This window comes from Camelus dromedarius, chromosome 1 (genome assembly GCF_036321535.1).
Source record: "Camelus dromedarius isolate mCamDro1 chromosome 1, mCamDro1.pat, whole genome shotgun sequence".
NCBI lineage: Eukaryota > Metazoa > Chordata > Mammalia > Artiodactyla > Camelidae > Camelus > Camelus dromedarius.
The window spans coordinates 88,866,464-88,892,732 of NC_087436.1; the positions used below are offsets into that span (position 1 = coordinate 88,866,464).

The following is a 26,269-nucleotide window of genomic DNA, read 5'->3' on the forward strand; positions in this document are numbered from 1 at the left end:
TTCCATGGTGTACGGGAATCAAAACTCATTAAGAAAAAAGAAAGCATTCCTTTTTATTGTTTTTTTTTTTTTTTCACGTTGCTTGATCAAAGCCACTGTCATTTTCACCTTCACATCTATTGCAAATAACCTTTCCTTCTATCTCCAGGATGTAAAGAGAGAGATCTTTGGGAATGTCCATCCAATAAACAATGTTTGAAGCACACAGTCATCTGTGATGGGTTCCCAGACTGCCCTAATCACATGGATGAAAAAAACTGCTGTAAGTGCCTAGGTGAAACTGTCAACATGACATTTTATTTTAAACATGAATTACCTCTCATTTTGAATATAAGCCTGAAATTTGGAACTATGTATCAAATCTTTGTGTATGTTCAGATCTTTTGATGGAAACGCCACTTGTAAAAATATAAACCAAGAAGACAAATGTGTAAAATATATGCATAATGATATTATTCCAGCATTATTTATAACAGGGACAAAATTAGAACCCCCCCAAAATATCCAAAAATAAGGGACAAAAAAATATAACCATAAAGTGGAAAAAAACGCAAACATTAAAAATCAAATCAGAAGAATAATTTCTTCTGGGTTCATTATGTATCATTAGATGAATAAAACAAAATATGAAGAATTTATGTGTACTATTGTGCTGAGTTTTGAAAGTACATGTACCCACATACAGAAAAAGATCAGACGGGCATAATAAAAAGTTTACAATTACAAGCCCTGGGTGGTGGAATTACTAAGCTTTTATGCTTTTCTATGTTTTCCACATTTTCTAAATGAATGGCCAGTAGTTTTAGAATCAGGAAAAAAAAATCCTAAGATACATTGCCTACTAGTAATAACTCAACTCAAACTGACTTAAACAGTGAAGAAATTTATCTTTTATTATCCTATGTATTACATATGCCTTATATCATCATATAAAAAGTCAAGTGTGGATGGATTCTTGAGGTGGATGCTGGAGTTCAGCACCTCTTCTGTGATTCTTTGAGTTGGCTTGATCTCTGGCTGGCTCCCACCAGGTCCAAAGATGGCTGCCAAGAGCACCTGAGATGCCATGCTTCCCTGATCATATCCACTGGGAAGGAGTCAGAGCCTTACCCTCATCTCTGGAACATCACTCTGACTGGCCAGCTTTGAGCCAGGTACCAGCTAGTAGTCAGCAGTGTTTGTGTGGATTCCAAAAGACACCACCTAAACAACTGAATAGGGAAAAGAAGTGCCCTTAGGGAGAACCAATTAGAAAAAGATGGCGTTTTAGCCAGGCCACCCCTGTCCCAGGCCAGGACATGTGGCCTGACCAGCAGGGTTTGGGCAGGAGCTGTCTTGTAAAGCACAACCCACGAAGCCGTAGACCAAGACCCTGACCTTGGATCACCTGTTTTCTCCTGGACTTATAATTGTACTCAGAAAAAAAAAAAAATTGTAGTCAGAAAAAAGCCATCTTCACCTTAAACTAACCAGGATCTTCCCCCCAGAGCAGGGGATGGTGTAGGAGCCTGAATAAAATCAGGTTCCCTTGAAAAAGGAGGAAGAAAGAGAAGAGATGCTACATAGGCAATCAAGGAGTTTCACTATAGTTTTTAAAACCCGAGAATTAGTGTGTGACTCAGAGAGTCATATCATAGTAGAGATTTAAGGAAATAAAATTATCCATAAATGTGGACAGAGCTGGTTTTCACCCTAGGGTGTGACTTCAGTCTGCTCATACCCAGTTCTCTGCTCACACCACTTCAGATTTGAGCCTTGTGTTCTAACCTCTGGTATTTCTGCTGTTCTGGGTACCACCATCTCAATCCTACGGTTAGACCTAGAGAACCTAGTCCCTTGGAGATAGTAGTCTGTTTAAACTCTTGCTGTTTGTGTGGACTGACATCTCTGAAATGAGGTTTTACTGATTCTGTCTTCTGTCTGTCTTGCCACCTGTTTGGAGGCCTCATAACCACATCCTTTCTTCCTCCCATGCTCCTGCTGGCAAACAATGATGTGCCTGTTAGTGATAATCACATTCATTGCTAAAATGTTTCTGTCCCCTCACTTCTTGTTCCCCTGCCAGCATTTTGCCAAGACGATGAGCTGGAATGTGCCAACCACGAGTGTGTGTCACGTGACCGGTGGTGTGATGGTGAAGCCGACTGTGTAGACAGTTCTGACGAATGGGACTGTGGTGAGCTTGTTTCTGCCATCTGCTCTCTGCTCTAATGCCTGTCAGCCATTTAAGCTGAGTGAATCCTAAATGGCTTCACGGACCTTACTAACCAAGTTCATCTATGTTGCTTTACTATTATAGAAGCCGACAGTGGTGATTCATGCGTGTTATTTCCAACTCACAGAACACTTCCCCCCAAGTTACTTCTCTATTTGAAATGCTTATATTATATGTAAAAACATTTGGGTTCAAATTGTTATGACCATATACATTTTTTTAAGCAGAATTATATCTTTATTTTTTTAACTTATTTTTTATTGAAGTATTGTCAGTTATGATGTGTCAGTTTCTGGTGTACAGCATAATGTTTCAGTCATACATACACATACAATAGCTTTTCATATGAATATAATTTTTAAAACTCTGTCATCCCCCAGCTTCAACAATTATCAGTAGTCGGCCTTTCTTAGATCACTGACACCTCCTGGAACAGAATATTAAAGGGACCCTTCCATCCTTCCTATATTCTTGCTCCAGATCCAGATGAGACTGTCTACTCCCTTACATGGACAGGACTTAAATGCATCTCCCACCTTTATCCCAATGTTGCAGTTTATAACCTTGAGTTTGATTTATTCTGTTGTCCCACCCTCATCACTCCTGCCATTCACCTGGCTCTCATTTCAGTCCTTTGCATCATCTGGCCAAATCTTGCTTACGGTGTGTGTTGTTATTAACTGTGCATTGTTTCCACAAATAATCTGTGGTGGATGAAGCACAGAGGATTCTCTTTTATAAAATAGAAATTAGTATATATGCCAAATGAATCCTAAATTAACATCACTCACACACTTGCCTTCTCATAGGCTTTCTTGAAAGGAAATGATTTGAATGAAGTTACAGCTAGCTCCTTCTAAGTATGCAAATTATTGGGTAAACTCATGGGAATGGGACCTACCTCTGGCTGTCTTCTAACGTATAAAGTTAAGAACTGCCTATCTCTTTCACTGGAGCCTATGGTTCTTGTAGGGCAGAGAACACATCAGATTCATTTTTCAGTCCCCCATCACATGGAGATCAGTGATTTGCACAGGGTGAGAATTCACCAAATGGTTCTTAGCTAAAAGAAATAAAAATGCATGCTTGCAATTAAAGCAAAGGCATGTAAAGTTGTCATTTGGTTTCATGAGAAGAAATGTTTTAAATTAGGGTTTCCTTTTTTTTTCCCCCCTCAGTGACCCTCTCTGCAAACGTGAACTCCTCTTCACTCCTGACTGCTCACAGATCTGCAGTCGAACACCACGTGTGTGCAGATGGCTGGCAGGAGACATTGAGTCAGCTGGCCTGCAAGCAGATGGGTTTAGGGTAAGGTCAGTAGTTTGTAGCACTGATGGATTTCTCAGAGGGCTTCACAGAACTTGGCAATAATATCTTCCTTATGAATGCAGAGTGAGTTAGTGCTCTCAAATCGAGCCCTCCAAAGCACGGGAAATGAATCAGGTGAGAGGACTGTATTAAATTACAGACACCTGCTCTGAAGAGTGTGGGTTGAAACCCTACTTTGATAAAGCCTCTGAAAGTAAATGAAGTAATTGTATTTTAAGTACTTCTGAAATGAAATGCTTTTATTTATAAAAGCATTAAGATGGTTTCTTCTGAGGAAACTGGATGGGAAAAATCTTGTGATTTCCCCTCAGGAGGCTATTGAAAATTCCTTTTTAAGCAACATACATTTTTTAATAAGTTGAGAAGTAGAACTTGAAGTTGCTGGTTTTTCAATTTATCCTATGTAATGCAGGAAATGTAAATGAGGAAATTGTTCACCATTTTGCTTCTTCATAGAATGAAAAGACACTCACTCTCGCTTTGATACGAACACACTGAAATCAATACTTTGAAAGGTAGATACTTGTGGGGTTTTCTTTTCCAGGGCTGGAAAGCAATAACTGAAAGGTCTTAGAGTATATATGTGAGAGTGTGTGTGTGTGTGTGTGTACACACATAGGTATATATATTTTTCTTTCACCAATGATGTGTGTGAGATTTGGGAGAAACATAGAAATGATAGACATAAAAGATCAAGGGGTTATAAAATTCTAGCACAAAAAAAATTGAGTAAATGTCATTTCCCAGGATTCTACTGAGTAAACTGGAAACAATTTTATAATATTGAGCCATCCAATTACAGAATAGCAATTGGCAACACATTTTTGTTATCCCAGTTTAAAAAGTTATGTAAATACCAGCATCTTCAGCCCATGATTTTTCCCACGTAAAGTCCCACATCTTTGGAAAATTGAGTAACTGGTAATATAATAAAAGCACTTCAGGATTTTCCAGAATGGAAAATTATATTTGCTAAGATCCATTAAATTACATTTCGTTTTCACAACATCCTTATTGTGTCCAAATGAAAGGGAGTGTGACAGTGATCAGAAATAAATTAAAAGCCTTTTGAGTGAGCTTTATTTTCCTCTCATGAAGACACAAGGTTATTTCTTAATATGAAAACCTGATTACGTGATAGATAACTCCATTGAGAGTTCTGAGGAAGAGTCAGAACTACAAAGATTTTATAACCAAATTCTTTTGACCAGACACCCTGTTCTGTTGCAAATAGAAAGGATCACTTTTGAAAAATTCTAATTTATGTTCCTTCAGATTTTTTTGGATATTGGATTTAAACTTTTTTTTTTATTGTAGTACGATACACAATAGAAAAGTCACCACTTTAACCATTTAAAAGTGTATAATCCAGTGGCATTTAGTATATTCATAGTGTTGTGCTATCATCATCAGTATCTGGCTTTTTTGCTCTTAATGTTTTCATGTATCTATAAATCAGTACTTTATTCCAGTTTATAGCTGAATAACATTCCATTGCATGGATACAGCATATTTTTAAATCTATTCATCCATTGATGAATTCATCTGTCTTGGCAATTTCTACCTTTGGCTATTGCATACATGTTGGATTTTTTAAAAAAGAAAACTCTTTACTCCATTGCTCCATTTCCTTAACATAGTGGGAAAATGTCAGTGCAGCATCTTAGATATTTAAAAATCTAGACAGACATTCAGATTTTTTTAAAGATAACTTTATTTCACAAGAGGGCTAGGAAAGTCTGAGAGAGCAGCATGGGTGGAACCATAGTCGTTATGTGACCAAGTTAATAGGTGAGAAGTGATTCGTCTCCCAAGGAAACGAGGAGGAAAGGCAGTCTTAGTGTTTTCGTGCTTTTGGGTTGCCTTCAAGCTCACCCTTCAATTTACACGGATGGCTCATGGACTGACGGAAGTCTGGAGAGCCAGGCCGGGGCAGGCACCAAGAGAATGTGTGAGATGGGGTTAGATTCCTACCGTGGGAGTGGGCCTCTTAGGAAGCTGCTGTCACCACCGTCCCTGGGGACCAGTGCTGTGCTGCGGATTTCCAGTTCTGCCGCTGATGCCTCAAATTAATTCATGGTAACTCTGCACCATTGAGCCATTTCCTCCAGATCCAAAGTCCCTAATAGGAGGGCGTGTCTGGTCACAGCTAGTCATTGACCAGCTCCAGCTGTGAGAGGGGGAGGAAGAGGAAAGAGCTGTCTTCCTGTAGCTTCTGGAGTGGCGTGTCCACTACACCGGCCTGCCTTTATACCTCCACACATACTCGGCGTCAGAAACTTGAGGTTTAAAAAACAGCCCCAACTAATTCTATTCAGTATCTTCCTCCCATTGTGTTTTGAGCATCTGCTTATAGGCCTTGTACAGGGGTAGGCACTGTGTGGAGGATGCAAAGGTGAATAGCATCATCAAAGAGCTTATGATGAAGTGGGGAAGACATATGAATAAACCATCAAGAACATCAAGTTAGAAAAAATTTCCCGATTTTTTGTCATCTGAGAAGGGTCCATTTATAGTGGAGCACATGGCATTCCTATTAAAATTATATAAGAAAAATATTCAACTCTAATATTATCTTGATACTATAATATAAACTCATTAAATTATTCACTCATTCAGTAAACGTTCATAGAGAAAAGCACTGTGGTGTCGTATCCAAAGTGAACATACCTTAACTCCAAATAGATTATTCATCCACTTGAGGGGGTGTATTTTGAAGCTAGTTTGTTAAAAATGCAAATAGACACCAAATTACATGTTTTGCAAGGATTCTGCGGAGATGCTTTCATGATAGATGCAGTTGATTAAAAACACCTGCACTGAGAGTTTTTCAGACCCAAATTGTGCTGTCCATGTCTAACAGCAGAAATGCTAGGCTCTCGACTAAGTGCTTGTCCTAATGAGAAGATTCAGAGCTCTTCTCCGAATCTGCAAAACATTTTACCCCCATCTGCAGGTATCTCTAGAGTTCACCCCAGCTGGAAGTATGATGACTATTTGATTAGACAAGGGTATAAATCAAGCCCCTAAATTCTCCTGATGGTATATTGACTTTGCTACCTACGTGTCCAGTATCAAAAACATATGGACATTTATTTAATCAACAATACGAATCAGAACTTAGACCACCCTCTGATACTTGCCAAATGCTCCTGAGACATCTGGTATTTGAGGAAGTTGGTCTAGGGGACGTGATTCTCTGTGTCTCTTGGCCTCATAAGCTTATCTCTATAAAAGTTAGAGATAGACTGTACTATTTTGGCAGAAATTCCTTTATAAAGTTAGTTGCAATTTGGTTTTATGCCCTGATCTTTTAGAGTTGGTTAGAAGAAGAAGCATCCTTCCAAAGAATGTTTCTGTGTCTTGGCAAAGCCGCAGGCAGCCTCTATTATATTACCTACTAGTCTCTGATATAAGGATTTACATTGTAATGTTTTCCTAAAGTCTACTCCCAGGACAGAGTTTCTAACTTCGGATTTTGTTTGTCATGTAAGAACTGCTTTATCCAGGATAGTTTCCTATTTGATTGATTTCCATGCAGTTCGAAGACAGATTCAGTCCTCTGTAATAGTAAATCTAGCCCAGGTTTCTGGTCCTGTACATGTAAACCATGGAAAGGAAGCTCAAAACTTTGCAGTTTTTTTTTTTAATTAAGATATATTCATATAAAAATCACTGTTGAAAAGTGTACGAATCAGTTGTTTTTAGTATGTTCACAAAGCTGTAATCATCATCGCTGTCTAATTCCAGAACATTTTCATCACTTGAAAAAGAAACCCTATGCTCTTTAGCACTCACTCCCCATTTCTTCTTTCCCCTAACTCCTAAACAATACTAATTTACTTTCTGTCTCTATGTATTTGTCTGTTGTGCACATTTCACATAAATAGAATCCCATGCAATATGTGCTTTCTTGATTTGGCTTCTTCCACTTAGTTTTTAAGGTTCTTTCACAGCGTCTTTAAGGTTCATCCGTGTTGTAGTAGGTATCAGTACATCATTCCTGTTTATGCTAAATAATATTCTGCTGTGTAGATAGAACCACATTTTGATTAACCATTCATGAATTCATGGACATTTGGGTTGTTTCCACTTTTGGGCTATTATGAATAATGCTGCTATGAACATTCATGTGCAAGTTTTTATGTGTGAATATATATTCTTTCACTTCTTTTGGATATATACTTAAGACTAGACTTACTGGGTCAAATGGTAACTCTATGTTTAATTTTTTGAATAACTACCAATCTATTTTCCAAAAGGGCTGCACCATTTTATACTCCACCAGCAATATGTAAGAGTTCCAATTTCCCCATATTTTTGTTATTGTCCTTTTTTTTTTTTTTGATTATGTGTACTCAATGTGTTCAACAATGATATTGCTCATTTTTTCATCTGGGTGACCAAGAGAGTGAATATATAGAGAGAAGATAAGAAGACCAAGGGCTGAACCCTAACATTAGGAAGATGGAGGATGCGAAGTAGCAAGGCAAAGGAGGTGAAAAAGAACAAGCAGTGGGGTAGGAGTTTGTGATAGCCTGGAACCCAAGTGAAGAAAGCATATCAAGGAAGAAGTGATGTCAGTTATAGAAAATGCTGCTGAGAAGTCAAGTAGTAAAATCAGGACTGAAAATGACCGTTGGTTTCAGCAATATGTGTCATTGACATGAGCAGATTCAGTGGAGTGAGGGGGCAAAAGCCTGAGAGATAATAGGAAGAAAGAAACAAAAGACAGTAAGTATAGAGCTTTTTTTTTTTTTTGAGGAATTTAGCTGAAAAGAGAAGCAATGAAATACAGGCAGTGACTGGTGAGGGAAACAGGGCTAGGAGTCCTTTGCTGCTTCCATTTCCCTAAAAGCTCTCGCTGTCCCATGACTGAATTTCTAACAGAGCCCTCCCTGCCATAGGACAAACATTATGTTCAGCTGCTATAGACTGAGTGCTTATGTGCCTCCTGAATTCAGATGCTAAATCCTAACCCCCCATGTGATGGTATTAAGAGGTGGGGACTTTGAGAGGTGATGAGGACATAGGAGTGGAGCCCCCAAGAGTGGGATTAGTGACTATAAAAGAGACTCCCTAGACGCCCTTCCATCAAGTGCTGGCACAGCAAGATGGCTGCCTGTGATCGAGGACGTGGGCCTTCACCAGGCACCAGTCTGCCACTACCTTCATCGGACCTGGACCTCCCAGGCTCTGGAACTATGGGAAATAAATCTCTGTTGTTGATAAGCGACCCAGTCTATGGTAATATGTTGTAGAGGCCTGAACGGACGAGGCAGAAATAAATCATTTTCTGTCCAAAGTTCATTGCACATATAAATGTTTTCAAGTCAAGTAAGTATGGACTATTTTCCCCAGCTGGTAGGCCCACCATAAACTAGTGTGTCTTTCTTCAACTTCCTATCCTTTTATATGTTCCTTCTCTTTTCGGACTGGCTGGTCTTTTATCTGTGTTCTGTAGGCACATTCCTTCCTGCTTCTGCCTCTGTGTCTATAGATGCATCATTTTCTACATTTTCTATCCAGATTCTCAGGACCTCACTCAAGCCTTATGGCTTTTCTGAAGCTTTTCTCATCTCCTTGATCTTTTTTGCCCCTGAACTTCCTGCGGTACTTAAAAATCAACACTACACACTATCCTTTTTAATTCTAGAATGCTGTATATCATTTGTATATATTTTTTTGATTCTTCATTTGTTTCAAAGACTAGGGTACACAAAATAGTAATGGCTAACCTTAGTGATGTGCCAGGCTGTTCTACGTACTTGATACGTATTGTCACAATTTATGCACATTATAATCCTGTAAGATAAGTAGTTTTTTTCTACTTTACGTATGGTGGAACTGAGGTTTAGGAAGGCCAAGGAACTTTGCTAGGTCACAGAAAAATACAGAACTAGGATGTAAATCCAAGCAAGAGCAAGAGACCTCTCGGATACCAGGATTAGATCCCATATGACACCCAGTTATTCAGTAAACATGCCATGATTGGTGTGGCCAACCAGGTTATTCATCAACCCCATTTAGTATTGCTTTACATGGGAGTTTTAGGGCAAGTCTTAATACCACCTTCTGATCTTATTTTGTAGGATTTTTAAGTGGATAGCAATGAGGAGGTGGTGGTGATGGAAATTCATCATGCAGGACCACAATTCCAGTGTTTTTCATTTTTTTGAAAAGTCATATAGTAGTAAGTAGTACTTACTACTTGGAGTATTCTAAATAGAAGTCAAATGAAGTAAATTTATGTTATTTTCTTTCACAGAGCAGCTTCATAGCTTCTCTGGCAGGCACGTAGATTGGACATGGGAAATTAACTTCTTATCACATTCCCAGGAAGCTGCTGGTTAAATGGCAGCCTGGGTGAGAAGAGAATTATAAAGTCCAGTGTGTGACTGTAGTGTTTCCTGAAACATTGCGGGGTGAGGAGGAAGAAGAATTTTCCTGAAAGAGTGCTTACCGCCTAAAGGAAGGGGAAATATTTTAAAAGTTCTTCCATGAAACCACTTGGTATGAGGCTTTAATAAGCAAGAGCAAGATAAGTCTACCAGTTGTCCCAAGAGCATTTCCATATGATCACAAACAGCAAGCTCTGCCAAGAATTTGGATATGTGTTAGCAAACTGAATCTCAAACTGTGTCAGTCGAGTTAATGAATAATTTATAAGATTAAATGAAAACTTCTCAGTGGTGTAGGAAAATTCACCTTTATTAACTGGAATACAACTTTGCGAAACCCTGGATTAATCAGATTGGGTTTTGCTCTCTTACATTCCATTTTTGTGGTAAAAATATTGAACATTAAAAAATAGATTTGCATCAGGGTTTACAAGATCAAAGATGGCTTCCACGGGTTCTTCAGAACTAAGTGCTGTCAAAACACATATTTCCGCCAAACATCAGGGCTAATTGTGAGCAGAAAGATTCTGGAATGGGAAGACTCAATCTCTGTAAAGTCTCTGGGGACATCAGATTCTCTAGTTGTCATAATGCGTTGCCATTGGACATGAATATGAATGGATCCTGGGTAGATAAGAACAAGATGGACAACTGGAGGATCCATCAGGAATTGACCAAAAGGGCTTGTGTTATTTCTAAGTCTTTATATGGCAGCATCCCCCTTTTTGAACTGCAGCAGAGACTCCTGGTGATGACTTAACTTCTTCATGTTGTCTTTGAAACCTACTGCTATCTGGTTTTGCTTTTTACCTCCAAGATAAGATGGATAGTCAGTAATGATATTATCTAAATGCCAAACCCACTGGTCTTTTCTTCTTATTTTTATAGTTTGGAATCAAAATCCAACTTCTTACTCTGACCTGTAAGTCCTAATCTGGCCCCTGCCTCCCTCTCTGACCCAGTCTCCGAGCACTCTCAACTTGTCCATTAAACTTTACACATTGACCTGATTACTGATGTTCAAGTGCTGTCTGCTCATTCTCATTTGGGAGCTTTGGCTTCACTGTTCCTTTTGTTTGGAAGGCTGATCTCTAGACCTTAACAAGATTACCTCCACCTCAGCATTCATGTCTCAGCTTATGTATCAGCTACTTACAGAGGTCTTCCTTGACGACCCTAGTTGGAGCAGCTTTTGCGCTTAACGAGGGACCCTCTACTTGCTTACTATGTCTTCTTCAACATACTTATCAGTATCAGAAATTATTTTTTCACATGTTTGCAACTTGTTTCTCTTGAGGGAGGGACTCCATCTAACATCAATGTGTTGTCTTCATTTCCATTCCAGCTTATTAATCTTGTTAATCACCAGTTATAACCCTTGTCCATCTGACTATTATTTGTTTAAATTCTGCCAGGCAATATCCCTTTTGCAATGATAACACATTGTGTCATTCATGAACATGGTCAAGTCTAAATTCTAGCCAATCTTTTACCCTTCCTCCATCTTCCAAAGGCTAAGAAAGAAACATGTATATCTTGACCCTGAGGCATAATAATCTTCTGAACTAAAAAATTTTGAGTCAAGTCATTGGTAGCAGACATTTATTGTGTTGCTTTTCTGTATTTCTCTCTTCCTTTGGGACCTGAATTCCTTCGTTTTGGGGACTTGCTTCATTTCCCACTCTATCCTTAGGATCCAGGAGGGAGCTGCCATCTTTGTACATGACCCACTTTTCTTGGCCTCAGTGATTGGTAGAGGGGTAGGTACCTCACCCAAGCTGGACCAATCAAAGAATGTCATCTGCTGGGCAACAGTGATTGGTTCTTATGAAACTTAAAGTTATTCAGTAAGATTTGTTTTAAATGGACCTGGGAAAGAAGACTTCTTTCCTTTTTGGTCACAAAGATGAATGGATTTGAGTTTATAGCTGCAGGCAGCCTGTCTCCTGGCTTGTGGGAAAGTCACCTGGAGTCAATAAAACCACCCTCCCATTTCATCTCCCTCCTACTCACTGAAAGAAGTGGAGATGAGAGATGGAAAGTCCTGAAGGCACTTGGTTCCCAGGCACCAGTCATCCTGAAGACCATCCACACTGGTTGATTATATTTCCACTTTTTGATATTCTGATATTCTGGCATGATTTTAGGTAATAAATGCTAATTTTTTTTCTTACTGTAGTACTGTTAACTGGATATTTTTAAAATCCTGATGTTTGAATTACTTTATCTTGTAATGTACCCAGAGTCATATTCTGCCTTAAAATTTTGAATTGAGTAAAGATGCACTTTCTATTTGCCTGTAATCTCAGAATAAGGAAGAATAGGGCGGTTGACAAAGCAAGGCTTCTTTTAGAAAAATAGTCTAGTCTTTCTAAACTAGTGGAATAAAAAAGTGGGAAGGGACAGACTGGGAGTTCGAAAAATGACATATTGCAATTGAAACTGGTTATTTCTAATTTTACACTGATGATCTATAAGAAGGTAAAGACAAACAAGAAACTAAGTTGCTGTCAAAAAAAAATTGAGTGTCTGTCTCTTAAAAAAAATTGTCCCCAAAGTTTTCCTCCAAGTTATCAAAAGAGAAATGGGAGTTTTTAGAAGATAAAGTAGCCATAAGGGAATACTTGGACTGCTGTGGATTCTGAAAGAGGTAGATACTTTTGCTCAAAAATACTCTTATAACCTGACATTATTTACTGAGTTTGTTTTATAAGACTGAACTTTTATAAATGATCAAATGACATATTAAATTTTATGATTGACTATTTTTTTCTACCTTTAATGAAATGTTTACTTTAAATAGTGCTTTATTTTATTGTTCTTTTTTTCTAATTTACACTAAGATGATAATGTTTAATAGTGACAATTTTATAATTTTATATTAGAAATGGATTATTTAGTTTCATTGATTTTTAAAAATTTGTGAAATATGAACACTCTATAATTTGTATTAATTATAATTCATTTTGTAATCCATAGCTGCTTCTCTTTAAGATAGTTTCTTTCACTTGTACCTATAAATCATTGCCTCATATAGTTATTATACTCTACCTCTGAGGTAGACATAAGAATAAAATTATGTATTTTCAGTTAAGATGGCAATAAAATAATTTTTAAATACTTAGTTTACTGTAAAAATAAACTCAGGCTGTATGCTCTTCTTGAAACATTTCTATTGATGGGAATTTTGCCATATAAAGTGTAAACTGAGCTATCTAACCAGACAAGTGATTTTCCAGTCATGTTCATTCATGTTTGTTTGAAACCTGTGATGCTTTTTTGTCAATATATCTAGGTCATCCTTCTACTTGACAAAATAACTTACCTAGCTTTTAACAGTAGTAACATGTCTAGTCTACAGGAACCAAACGGAGATAATAATATGACAGTGTTTAAGGCAAGATTTTTGAAAACAGGTATGAAATGTTTAGTAGAAATGTTCCAAGTCCTGAAGAGGATATTTAGAATGACAAATAATGTATCCTGTCCACTACACAAGGCATTTGTATCTCAAGACTAACCATCAGTACTGAGGCTGAAATCTCAGATGATTTTCCTCAGGAATAGATTATCGTAGACCAGGCCTGATCGTTTCACTGAGATGTGTAGCGTGTCTAGGTAATTCCTGCACTACTCACTTGCTGTCAAAGGTAAAGAAGCCTTTGGCTTTGGGGGATTTGTGCTGATCTTTAAAAGGTAAACATCCCCAACATAATTATAACACAAACATGAGATGCCTTATTCCTAAACACTAGGTGACCTGCGAGTGAGTCAAGAATAGGCCAAGTTGTCTAGAGATCTGATTGTTCACCTAAGCCTTGAACTATATAACTCCTTTCAGAATATCAGGATGTTTCAGAATTCTAGATATGTTCTGTCTTCCCACTTCTGTGGGTATGGGGGAGTATACATTTTTTTTAATGTGTTTTATGGCCACTCATTTCAAGAAGCAAATTTGAGGGAAATCCTCTTGCTTTTCTGTAGTGCTGCCTTCAGCTCCAGAGCAGAGGGGCCTTGCCCTGGACCTCAGGACTCAGAGCAGTGTTTTTCAATCAGTAGTGGCTTTGCCCCGAGGAGCCATTTGGAAATTTCTTTAGAGCTTTTCAATTGTCAGTCCAGGAGTGGTGTGGTGATTGTTGTATCCTGTGGGTAGGATCCAGGGATGATGCTGGACACCCTACAGTGCACAGGACAGCCCCACACAGCAAAGTATTATCTGGCTTAAAATGTCAGTAGTATCAAGGGCGAGAAACCCTGACTTGGAAGGACCACTCTGGTCTTCCTCCTCAGCTGTATCTCACCTCATGAGGCAAAGGGTCTGTCCACCAAAGAGGTATGCCCACCTGGAGCCTGATCTAGAGCGCTGTTTTCAAAGTGTGGTCCCAGACCATAGCATCTGCATCACCTGGGATCTTGTTAGATGGGCAAATTTGGGGGCCTTATCTCAGACTTACCAAATTCAGAAATCTGGGGATGGGGCCAACAATCTTCACTGTAACAGGTCCTCCAGGTTAAAGTCTCATGAATGCTAAAGTTTGAAAACCACTGCTCCAAGGAGTCCAAGGATTCTATATTTGAACCTAAAAGATACATTTGTCAGGATGGGAAGATAGAATACATTTGCTTTAACAGTTTGTTAGTTTGATTCATAACATCTAAATATGCAGACATACAGCGTCTAGTATGTAGGCCTCCATTTGTCCTCTTGCTCTGGGCCCCACAAGTGTTTGAATTGGGTCTATGTCTGTGTCTTAGTTTTCTCATACTGTCAAATGAGGACACTGGACTAGATTGTTGTTTAAATTCCCTTCTCTATATATGGTTTCATGGCTGCATTTGGAAACATTTAGGCCTGACTGCATTCCCTGCACAGACTCCCTTAGGATACAGTCACTTTGATGCTTAATCACTAGGAAGATGGTTTTTTTTGCTCTTTTGTTCTCTACCCAACAGGATTGCCTTGTCTCTTGATATAATATGGAAAAGAATAACTCAAATGTATTACCAGTTGTCAAACAAAATTTGAACTGCCAAGTTCCACATACTTTTTTTTAATTGAAGTAGAATTGATTTACAATGTTATGTTAATTTCTGGTGTACAGCATAGTGATTCATTTATATATATATATATATTCCTTTTCATTTTCTTTTTCATTATAGGCCATTACAAGGTATTGAATATAGTTCCCTGTGCCACATACTTTTTAACAGCATGATTTATATCATATGCATGTAGTTATAAAAATTAAAAAGTATTGACATACCTACTCTTGATAAGTATGTAAATTGGTATTACTCTTTGAAGGAGAAATTCATGCTATTCATCAAAAACTTACATTTTGGTTCAGTAATTTTACTTCTAGGAATTTATTCTAAAGTCATACTTGTGCATGTAGGCAAAGGTGAATGGTTAAGAGTGTTAACTGGTGCTTTTTTGTCAGAGCCAAAAATTGGAACCAGGCTCCCTGTGCATCAGTAGTGAATTGGTAAGGCAGATGTACATCTGTATAATGGAACACTGTGCATCCGTGAAAAGAACATGGTGCGTGCCATTAATAGAGGAGGGTTGCGGAGTGTTCAAGGTATTAGAAGTGGTACCCTGATGTCAGGCCACAGGGACTCAGATACCAGCTCTACCGTCTACTCACTGAGTGGCCTTGGGCAAATTACTTGTTCTCTCTTTGCCTCAATTTTTTTCATCTCCAAAATGGGGACTGATAACAAAGTATACTTCACAAAGTTGTTGAGAAGTTTAAACAATATAAAATGAGTTAGTCTTTTAGGGCTTGACCTATAGAAAATAGGTTATTATCATCATCATCATCATCTAGCTATTCTTATGGAAAGACTTCCAAGGTAAATCATTAAATGAAAACATCATCAACACCACACAGGACAATGTGTATAGACTAAGAAAAGAGGGGCATATACAGAAAAAGCTTGGCAAGGATGCACAAATGCTACTTTTAGTGGTTGCTTTTATACACCTTGGATGGGAAGAATATTTTTTCATTGTATGTTTGGGTTTTTCCCATGTATAAGTATCACTTTTGTTATTTTAAAAATTTAAAGAAAAATAAAAGCTGCAATCACACAGGTGCTTAGATTCAGTACGATGGCAGAAGTGGAACCACATGGATTCACTGAAATTTTTTTAATGGACCGTAAGATGGCATTTCTAATGCTGAAAGATTTATTTTTGTGCGTGAGAAGTATAAGGATTTCCTGGAAAGCTAATTTTTGTAATGACACTCCCTGCTTGATGATGGATTTCTTAGGTTTTCCACTTGATGTAACTGAGAGGTTCAGGCTAAATTACCTTTCTTGTTGGAGGCTAATGAATGAAATGCAAAAACATCCCTCTGGGTGACTGAAGGGATCCTGTGAGTTGAAAGACTGAAGTGTCCTTTACAATGATTTTCTCACCCAGCATCCATACAAATCCTGTCCCGAATTGTCCTTGTGCAAGTCCTTGTTGCCCTGTATCTGCCTGAAGGAGGATTTCATTAAGTAACAGATCTGAAGCTGATCTTCCTTTGGCTTTTTGCTGGTAAAATGCCTGGATTTAGGAGGCCATGGGGAGTTCTGTTTGAGAAAGGGATTCTCAGGCTGCAAGAATCAAGAGAAACACCTATGCGTGGCCTCTGACTTGCGTAATTTCCATTCCACTGTGCCTCCGCATGCAATACTTCTGGGATTGATAGAAAGCCAGACCCTCATTTTGGTCAAGATAAAAAATTCTCATTTTGCAGTAGATTTTATGTAATCTAAGCTGCATTTAAGTTTCTAAATAAATTAAGTCTTGTGCAGTGTCTCTTAGAGAGTGGGCAGGGTTTATGTCATTTGTTTTAAAATTGAGTGATTAGAATTTATTCATTATTAAGCACTCCACTTTGTTTTTAATCTTTGGCTCATATTCTGTTGTTAAGTCTTCTCTTTAGAAGGTTTTGCTCTTTGTGAAATAACAGGATTTGGGGAAGTTTTCGTTTCTTTTATTTCTGTTATGTGGTTGTAGTAGTTTTAAAATAATCAACTATCAGGTAAAATGATCATTTTTCTTTCAATGCCACTGATTTTAACTTTTCTTCCCTTCCTGTGGCCCCTCCCACCTTTTTTTTTTTTTGCAAAAACTTGACATTCCATGATCAAAAAAGAAAGTTATGAAGCATGCAGACTTGATGCTACTACACCTTCAAGATTTACAGGTTCATTTCAATCCTCGGTGCTGCTTGCCATTCTTCTAAGTTATCTTTGAGATGTTCCTCCAAATACTTCCATCAGGGAACAATTCCATACACACGTCACTGTCCTCCTCATCGCGCTCCCCTGTCACCCTCAGCTTCCATCCAAGGAGCTCACCTCCTACTTGAAAAGAAAAGTAGAGGCAATCTGATTGTCTGATTTGAGTTTTCTCAATGAATTCTCTCCCCATCTCCAAATCCAACTAAGTCCCTGCTTCCTTCTCTCCCACTTCCTTCCAGGTTCAGATGAAGCCTTCATTCCTCCTGTCTAAAATGAATTCCTCTACCTCTTTTCTGTTGATAGCATCAGGTGATAAAAATCCAAAAGTTGTTTTTCAAATATGAATTGCCTAAATGAACCATGTCATGAAGAATAGGAGTTTTATATAAAAAACCAAATACTTTTTTTAACTTTATTTTTTATTGAATTGTTTTATTTATAATGTTAGTTTCAGGTGCACAGCAAAGTGACTCAGTTATACATATACATATATATATACACATATATTTTCAGGTTCTTTTCCATTATAGCTTATTACAAGAAACTGAATATGGTTCCCTGTGCTATACAGTAGGCCCTTGTTTATCTATTTTATATAGTGGTGTGTATCCGTTAATCTCAAACTCTAATGTTTTAAATCTTGGGTACAGTGCAACCATATTTATTGGAATGATTGAACGAGACATTCATTGGTAAGTAAGGTGGAGGTGGAGTGAGAAAATAGGTAAGCAGCAAAAAATTATGTTGTTTAACTCCTGTCTCTATTTTCTAGAGTCCTCCCTAATCTTTAGTGCACAATGATTTTGTAATATGTTGAAAAAATTTTGCTTATAATTTTTACAATCTAAACAAATACTAAATGGCTATTGATTCTCTTATTATTTATTTTAAGGGGTTGCTTTATTGCAGGATGACACTGGGTACGGAAAAAGGAGAAGAAAAAATACTCCAGGAAGATACTTTTAATTTACTTTTGGTCCCTGCCTAAAGTTGCTCTTGTTTTTTAGGTACTGGAACTTTTACGTGGTATGGGTAGAACTATAACACTTCACAAGGTTCAGATACACGTCAGTAGAGAGAATGACTGGAACAGCTGTAACACTGTGGATCTCCATTGCTTCTGTACACTTTTAGCAACATCCCCTCTTGCAGATCACATTCCACATCAAACTTCTTTGAATACTAATCCCCCTCTTGAATTATTAACTAATAATTTAATGCATTTTTTTTGCAAGAGAATGAGTGGTAAATAATGATATTGCCTGGTCAAAGATCATTGTCTTTTGAGTATTTATCTGGTATTTGCTCTTCTATCAGAGAGCCATCTGTGACCAAATTGATTCAGGAACAGGAGCAAGACCAACCGTGGCTGACGTTGTACTCCAACTGGGAAAGCCTTAATGGGACCACTTTGCATGGACTACTGGTAGAAGGGTAAGACACCCATCACAAGAACTGTGTAGAGTGGATTATGCCCCAAAAGTCTATCATCAGGGCTCTCCTTCTGTTTCCAATTTAAGATAATCCAAATCTGTCACATCGAAAAAGAGCTTCCATAGAATAGCTATTGGCCTTTATAAAACAGACACAAAATGAAATTATGATCAAGTAGCCTTGAAAGTATGCTTCTGAAAAATTTCCCCTGAAAACTCATGGCAACACTGCCTCCCTCAACCATGGGTAGGGGTGCAGGAGAAAGGAAAGTGAAGGAATTAACACTTACTTACTGTTTATTACATTATAGAAGCATAGAATATTTAAATAACTTACTCAAAACTCACAGCCCACAGATGGTAAATGATTGACTCTGAACTCAAACCAAGTTCATCTGACTCCAGAACTTTTAATAAGTGCTTGAGAAATCACCTTTTACGAATTCCAAAGAAGAAAACTAAAGGTGGGCCATTTCTCTTTAGAATGGCTTAACATTTTCCCCATAGATTAACTCTGCAGCCAAATTTCTGAATAGCTGTCAGCTGAAGCACTTCCTCCAAAACAAGGACCTGAATTTTTCAGCAGAGTGATTTGTTTTCCCAGATTGGGAATGCCGAAAGAGCCCTTTCAGGTCAGATAGATAGATAGATAGATAGATAGACTCATTCTAAATTGGGAATCAGTAGCCTGGTGCTAGTCCTGGCTTACTAACTAGATATGTGGTCCTATACAACCTCAGTTTCCTTTAAAGTAAAGAGTTGAGGCAGATAGTCTTTGGTCTTTTCCTATTCCTAAAAGCTATGATTTTAAGATCTAATGTAACAACTAATTATTGAGTATCTTTTCTACACTAGGTTCTGTGTTAAGGTCTGAGGGGATATAGAAGTGAATGAGGGGGACAAGGACCCTGGTCTCAAGGAAACATAGATTTATAGGTGGACAGAGAGACTATAAGCTAATAATAAATGAAATGAATCTCAGATATTTGGAAGTGCTACAGAGAACTATGGATAACAAGCTTGAGTGTCAGGAAGAGATACAACTTCAGTTTGTGAGAAGGCAAGACACAAATGTGCTTTTCCTGTGTTATATAATTTATTGTCTTGATTGAACATATCTCCATGCACATTTAGTAAGAAATGAAAATACAGTAAATCTTCAAAAAAGAAAGTGGAAGTGACATATTTAGGGTTTTTTTTTTTTTTTTCTGAGAGATCTAGTACTCTAAGCACATCACAGCATTTTTGACAGTCCCAAAGTGTTTTTTTTTTTTCTTTTAAGTTTACGTTGTGAATAAATGCATGGAAGAGAGCTTTATGATTACAATTTAATGTAGCCTAAACTGAATTCTCCTGTGCAGCCACATTGATAGGTGCTTAAACACAGCCATGTTCTTGCTTTCAAAGCTTTACTCTGACTTTTAGAAAGTGCTTCCTTTCCTGAACCTGCATGTCCTATAAATTCTGTCTCCTGGTTCTGATCGTGCCATCCTGAGTGACATGGAATAAATTTAATCCGCCCCCCGTTTCCTGTCAGCTAATCATAGATACACAGTTTCACATTGAAAGTCTCAGCTAGATTCTTTTCCAGTCTAGATATTCAGTTCCTTTATCTGCTCTCTTTTTGAAGTAATGTTTTCTCAAATGATTTCTCAACTTCTTTTGCACACACCCTCTCCACAAGATTAAAAATCTGACATGCTCCCTCCTCACCACAGATTCTGAGAAACTGTCTGATCCCTCCCCTCCCCTCCCTACTTTGAAAACCATTGTTTAAGTCAATTTTCTGGGTGTTCCCACCAGCCAAGATAATGTGGGAAACTTTGCTAACAGTCATTTCTCTTTCCACAAATGTGAAATTATACTGTGATGATACTAAATACATTAAAAAAAAATCCTTCATATACTCTGACCCCTGAGGTGCTATCTGACCATAGCCCTGCCTTGAGAATTCTTGCCCAAGGTATAACCTATGTCTTGCTTTCCACTGTTAAAGTGTTTGAAATAAACAATACATATGTAACTGAATATTGTGCCACTTTATGTTTCCAACCCTAGGCAGTCTTGTCACAGCAGAAGTAAGATTTCTCTCCTGTGTACTAAACAAGGTGAGAGAATTCGTGGTGGAACGATGGGCTATGAACTTAATTTAACTGGATTGGCTCAGGGGAAAAATGATGTAACAGCAAAGATGCAAGCCTCTAGCTGGCTTTGGCAGTGAGTCACACCCTCTTTCCTGCTCCTTGGTAGACTGTGGGCGCCGCCCTGCTGCCCGAATGTACAAGAGGATCCTCGGGGGTCGGACAAGTCGCCCTGGAAGGTGGCCGTGGCAGTGTTCCCTTCAGAGTGAACCCAGTGGACACATTTGTGGCTGTGTCCTCATTGCCAAGAAGTGGGTTCTGACAGTTGCCCACTGCTTTGAGGGGTAAGCTGCACCTTTTTTTTGCTTTGCCTGCATGTGATCATTTTGTTCCTCAGGTGTTCTTAATGGCATATATAATTCTATGAAGCCACTTCAGCGCAAAAGCCACAGTTGATCTCCTTCCCAGACCTTTATCTGCTTAGATTTTTCTACCTTCAGTGTCATCATCCTACATAGGTGCTGCTCATTTATTGGCAACAGATGTATATTGCATATGATGGATGTCCTAAGGTGGGGAGGAAGGGGAAGACGTTTGGAAGACTGACTCTCCAGCCAGCATTAGTCTCTTTTCTAGCCCTCCTAAATACATCAAATGCATATGAAGTTAAACGGAGGGGATTTACTTGGATACTACAGTAAGGTTAGGATGCTGGAGGAATTGGTGAGGAATTTGGGAAGCAGAGTGAAAGGTACAGTACGTGTATTAGTCAGGGTTCTCCAGAGAAACAGACCAAGGAGGGAGAGAGAGAGAGAGAGATTATTTTCAGGGAATTAGCAAACAATACTGGAGGCTTGGTGAGTCTACAATCTGATGGGGTAGACTGGCAGGCTGGAGACTCGGGGAAGAGCTGCAGTTCAAGTCCAAAGGCGTTGTGCTGGTAGAACTCCTTCTTCATCTGGGGAGGTCAGTCTTTATTCTTTGGGGGTCTCCAACTGATTGGGTAAGGCCCACCCACATTATGGAGTGTAATCTGCTCTACTCAAAGTCTACCATTTTGAATGTTAATCTCATCGGAAAAACACCTTCATAGAAACATCCAGAAAAATGTTTGGCCAAATATTTGGGCACCATGGTCCAGCCACTTGGCACATAAAGTAAATCATCATGATACCTAAAGGGAGCAGAAAAATAAGCCCAAGGGGAAACCTACCCTAAATTGACAGACATCACTGTAGAAGGTCCTCATCTGATCTGACTGTTGTTATGTAATTTAGGAGAAAAAAAAAAAAACACCTCAAACCAAACTATAACAACAACCAAACCATTTTTTATGCCTATGGAAGATTCTGGAGGTCAGACATCCAGACAGGACATAGCTCATGGTTTGTCTCTGCTCACCAATGTCCAGGGCCTCTGCTGGAAGGTACTGAGGCTCCAGGGGCCGGATCCATCCGAAGTCTGGCAGTGACTGCTGCCTGTTGGCAGAGGGCCTTTGTTTCTCTCCAAATGAGACTCACAGCTTGGTGGCTAGGATTCCCCGGAGCGAGATTCCCAGAAAGGGAACCAGGAGGAAGCTGTGTCGCCTCTTCTGCTCCAGCCTCCAAAGACACACAAATTGCTTCTGCTATGGGGTTGGTTTAGCTGTCTCAGCCCCACCCAGATTCCGAGGGAAGAAGCACAGACCTCTTCTCTCTCTCAGAGGATTATCAAAGCATTTGAGGACATGATTTAAAAACCACCATACTACTCATTTTATTCTTTTTATTTTTAATGCTTTATTTAAAAGTAATACTAAATAATAGCAAAAATTGAAACCAATGAACTCCCAGTCCTATTACCTAATTAAATTGATTCTTTTCATTTGATCTGGTTAATTTGTAGGAAAAAAGGCAATTTCATTTTTTGGCCTCTTTGCCTGTTATTTTTTTGCTCAGCTTTGCCATTTACTATATGACCATGGGTCAGTTTGTAAACTTTTCTGAGCCATGGTTTCCTCATCTGAGAAATGAGGGAGATAACAGTCCCTACCTCACAGGGTGGCTGCAGGCATCAAGTGAGATAGTCTGTGTAAAGCCTTATGAGCAAACCGTGCCTGACACCCATCCATAAGACGTCAATAAAGGGAAACTTCTTTTTAAAATGCTATTAATAAAAACATGTATCCTAACTTTTCCCTTATCATACGGCATGAGTACTTTTGCCTTTTGCTGGCACTGTTTTTATCTCCTCCAACACTCTCTGTTCTTGACTTTCTCATCATCCTTGAGGTAACCTCTAGCGATTGTTCCTCCAAAGCTATAAACACATATTTTTCACAGGGTGTCATTTATTTCTAAAATTTGGAATCACACCCTGTACTGTGTTTTTAAGTTGCTTTTCTCACTAGCAGTGTATCAGGGGCATCCCTCCAAGTCAATTGATGGATCTCTAGCTCATTCTTTTCCAAAGCTAGATGTATTCCATAATATAGTCAGCATAGCTTTTTCTGTTATTCCCCAGTTGATGGACATTCAGGTTAGGTCCAGTTTGCTGCCAATACTGCAATACATCTTCTTGTACAAGGCTACTCGCCTATTGGTACTCTTGTTTCTGCACAATACAGTCCCAGCACATATACTCATCTCTATATGGGGGTTATAGAGATGAATACACATTTCCTTCCTTGAAGTGCTAACCTAGTAAGGAGACCAATGTTTAAACAAGTAGAATATTATATAAGAAGTAATTGTAAAATGGAAATGTGTACATCTAGCTATTCGACTGCCCTTTTTTGGGAAATAGAAAAAAAATCAAACCAGGACTTCCTCTTGAGAACTTTTAACATGGAAGACCCCAAGTGGCTGGAAGAGTCTGTGGAGTGTGTCAGGAAATATGCTGCAATGTTATTGCTTTGGAAGGGGCCAGATGTTTCCAGATGTCTTTTCCAGTTCTGATTTATAACTCCATGATAAGCGGAGGGTTGGACTAGAAAGAGTTCATTCATCAAAAGACGAAGACCTAAATGAATCCAACAGTTCTTTACGGGAACAACACCTTTATGTGCTCATTCGCCCAGGTCTGTGCACCACTTATGTCATTTCCACATGTGGTATCCAAGTTTTCTCTTTCACTGACAGATCTGCGAAGTTAAGGAGAAATCTTGCATTAGAGAAGAAATATGTGTTTATAATTAAGGAAATGGATAGTCCATTAAAGGCCTTGGTGAAAGTTCATGGAACACTACATTTCACAGAACTATCAAGGGGCCTGGCCAATTCATAAGATGTTAGAAATCGCCTGACTTCAGACGAGTCTTTGCTTGAATGTGTACTAACTTTGATTCTATTGTATAATCTCTCCAGTGGCCCCAAAACTTTTGAGAAGCTCTAATTGTAAGCCTTACTCTTTGCTGGAGCCATCAATTGCTGCAACTAATGGAACTGACTTCATATCCTGATTCCATACTTTGGCAAGGCCCAGCGCGACCCATCTGTAGGTCTCAGCCTGTCTCTTTTCATTATATGCATGGGGGTGGGGAAGACAAGTTTGTCTTGCTTTTCCGTGGAGAGGTATTTTAAAATCCTAAATGAAAATTAAAAACACGAGGTGCTAAGTTGATCAGATTAAGTCCCACGTGCCCTGGTAGCAATTCAGTTTGCACAGTTCTAAGGAAAAAAGATGTTGAGTTTCAGAGGGTAATTTAACAAGCAATTTTCCTGCCTTCTTCCACCTCTGAAAGACGTAAGGATGAATGTCCTAGATCGGCACATAACTAGTAATTGTCAGAAGTATCTAATTCCTCTCTGGGAAACCTGCATGAAAAACTGTCATGTCACTCTATGGTCACAACCCTTAACCCTGCTGGGTCACCCATGTCCTGATTTCTGCCACACCAACTCTTCACTCCAGGACTTGTGGTTACTTGTCTGCCTGTCTCCTCCTATGATCTCAGTCTACTCGTTTCCTCCTCATCTCTTTTTCTTTCCTCAGCTAACCCAGTGCCCTGGGATCATCACTTCACCTCTCCCACCAGGACCTTCAGCTTCTTTGTCCCTAGATCTTTCTGCCATATGCACTAAGCAGACCTCCAACTGAGAGTCAGTGTGAATGTCATATTTTCAGTCTTATATTCATGCTCCTCAGAACTGAGGAGAACATTACCCAAGGATGCAGAGTGGTGTCATGTCTGACTTTCAGCACCTGTGGTACCCTTAATGTTACTCAGTCATCTTGTCACCTATTTCTCATTCTCCACAGAACAAAACCATTGTGCTCACCCACCTGTACTGATCTAACAGTCTTTTAAATACACTCAGGAAATATAGTGAGAGGTTTGGTCTGACTTTTTATTACTGAGCCCATGTTGTGTCCTCACGGTTACTTGTTTATCATCTAGGTTCTTAGAAATGATGCCAGTAATTCACAATTTGTTCTTTCCATTCTATCAACTTGAGAGATTTGATCCATTCCCGTCAAGTACTAATGTCCACTAAACAGGAATTCTCCATTTTAGATCCATACCTTCCCTGGGGGGCTGTTTTCCAGAATCACTGGAGAGTGAGCAAGTGTGATTCTAAAAAGCCCTAGGTGACTCTGACCTGACTCTGTGCTCCCTACTGCCCTGTCCCCTAAGAAGGCACTCTGTCACCCTCCCTGCTCCATGTCTGGGTCTAGAATGTAGACAGCAATTGGCCTAAGCTTTGGGCCAATCCCTGTAGTCCCTGGGGCTCACGGAAACTGGGAGTTCTTCCCCTTTCAATCTTTGTAGTTACTTGTTTCTTCTGGTCTTGCAGCTACCTATCCATATACTCTGCTCCTGCACCTGAACAGTTGGCCATTGCTGGAGAATCTCACACACCCAGCTGCTAACTAAGCTCATGTCGAATGTATGGTCTAGTATCTCAAGTGAATATCTAACAATATGGCACCCATCCAATATACGTTCACAGTAGAGTCACTTTTCTACCCTCAACTAATTGACATCTCCTTTCTCCCCACATCTTCTTCACCCTCCACTGGTTGTACCTCACATTTCATAAAGAAAACAGACACCGTTATATCTTTCACCTTGTCTCACCCGCCCCTACCTCCAGCTGTGGTCACATTCCCTCTTTTACCTTGAGTTGTGGTGGAGGATGTATCCTTGCCCTGTTTAAGGCCAATCATATTCCCATTCATGTTTTCAGAGACTTAATTTTTTAAATCATTGATTTCTATTTTTCACCAACTTTTCCCTTTTTTGCTGGGTCATTTCCTTTGGCAAACATGCCTTGATGTCACCAACTTAAACCCCCTACTCTTGACTTTATATCCCTCTTCAATTATTGCCCCATTTCAGCTGGTATTCGCAGTAGAACTCCTGAAGGAGTTTCCTACTGTCATCATCTCCACTTTGCTAATTCCTGTATCCCCCTCAGGCTATTCCATTGGGGCTCTCATCATGGCCACTACAGAAATGGCACTTACCAAAGTCTTTAGTGACTTCCATCTTGCCAAATCCAATGGTGAATTTTCAGTTTTCAACTCCCTGGAACCCTCCCCAGTATTTGATTACTCTGTCCTTCTTGAAATACTTTCGTCTTCGCT

The 26,269-nt window shown here is 39.0% G+C and overlaps 1 protein-coding gene across 3 annotated transcripts in view; it reads left to right on the forward strand.

Annotated features, from left to right (window-relative positions):
- CORIN (corin, serine peptidase) overlaps nt 1-26,269 on the forward strand; it is a 221,645-nt gene that overhangs the window by 170,749 nt on the left and 24,627 nt on the right. For all 3 annotated transcript variants that reach the window (XM_031435080.2, XM_064486930.1, XM_064486928.1), the window contains 6 exons: nt 149-262; nt 2,066-2,176; nt 3,394-3,523; nt 18,505-18,621; nt 20,679-20,728; nt 20,871-21,045. In XM_031435080.2, the coding sequence (XP_031290940.2) occupies nt 149-262; nt 2,066-2,176; nt 3,394-3,523; nt 18,505-18,621; nt 20,679-20,728; nt 20,871-21,045 (697 nt within the window). The remainder of the gene's footprint in view (nt 1-148; nt 263-2,065; nt 2,177-3,393; nt 3,524-18,504; nt 18,622-20,678; nt 20,729-20,870; nt 21,046-26,269) is intronic.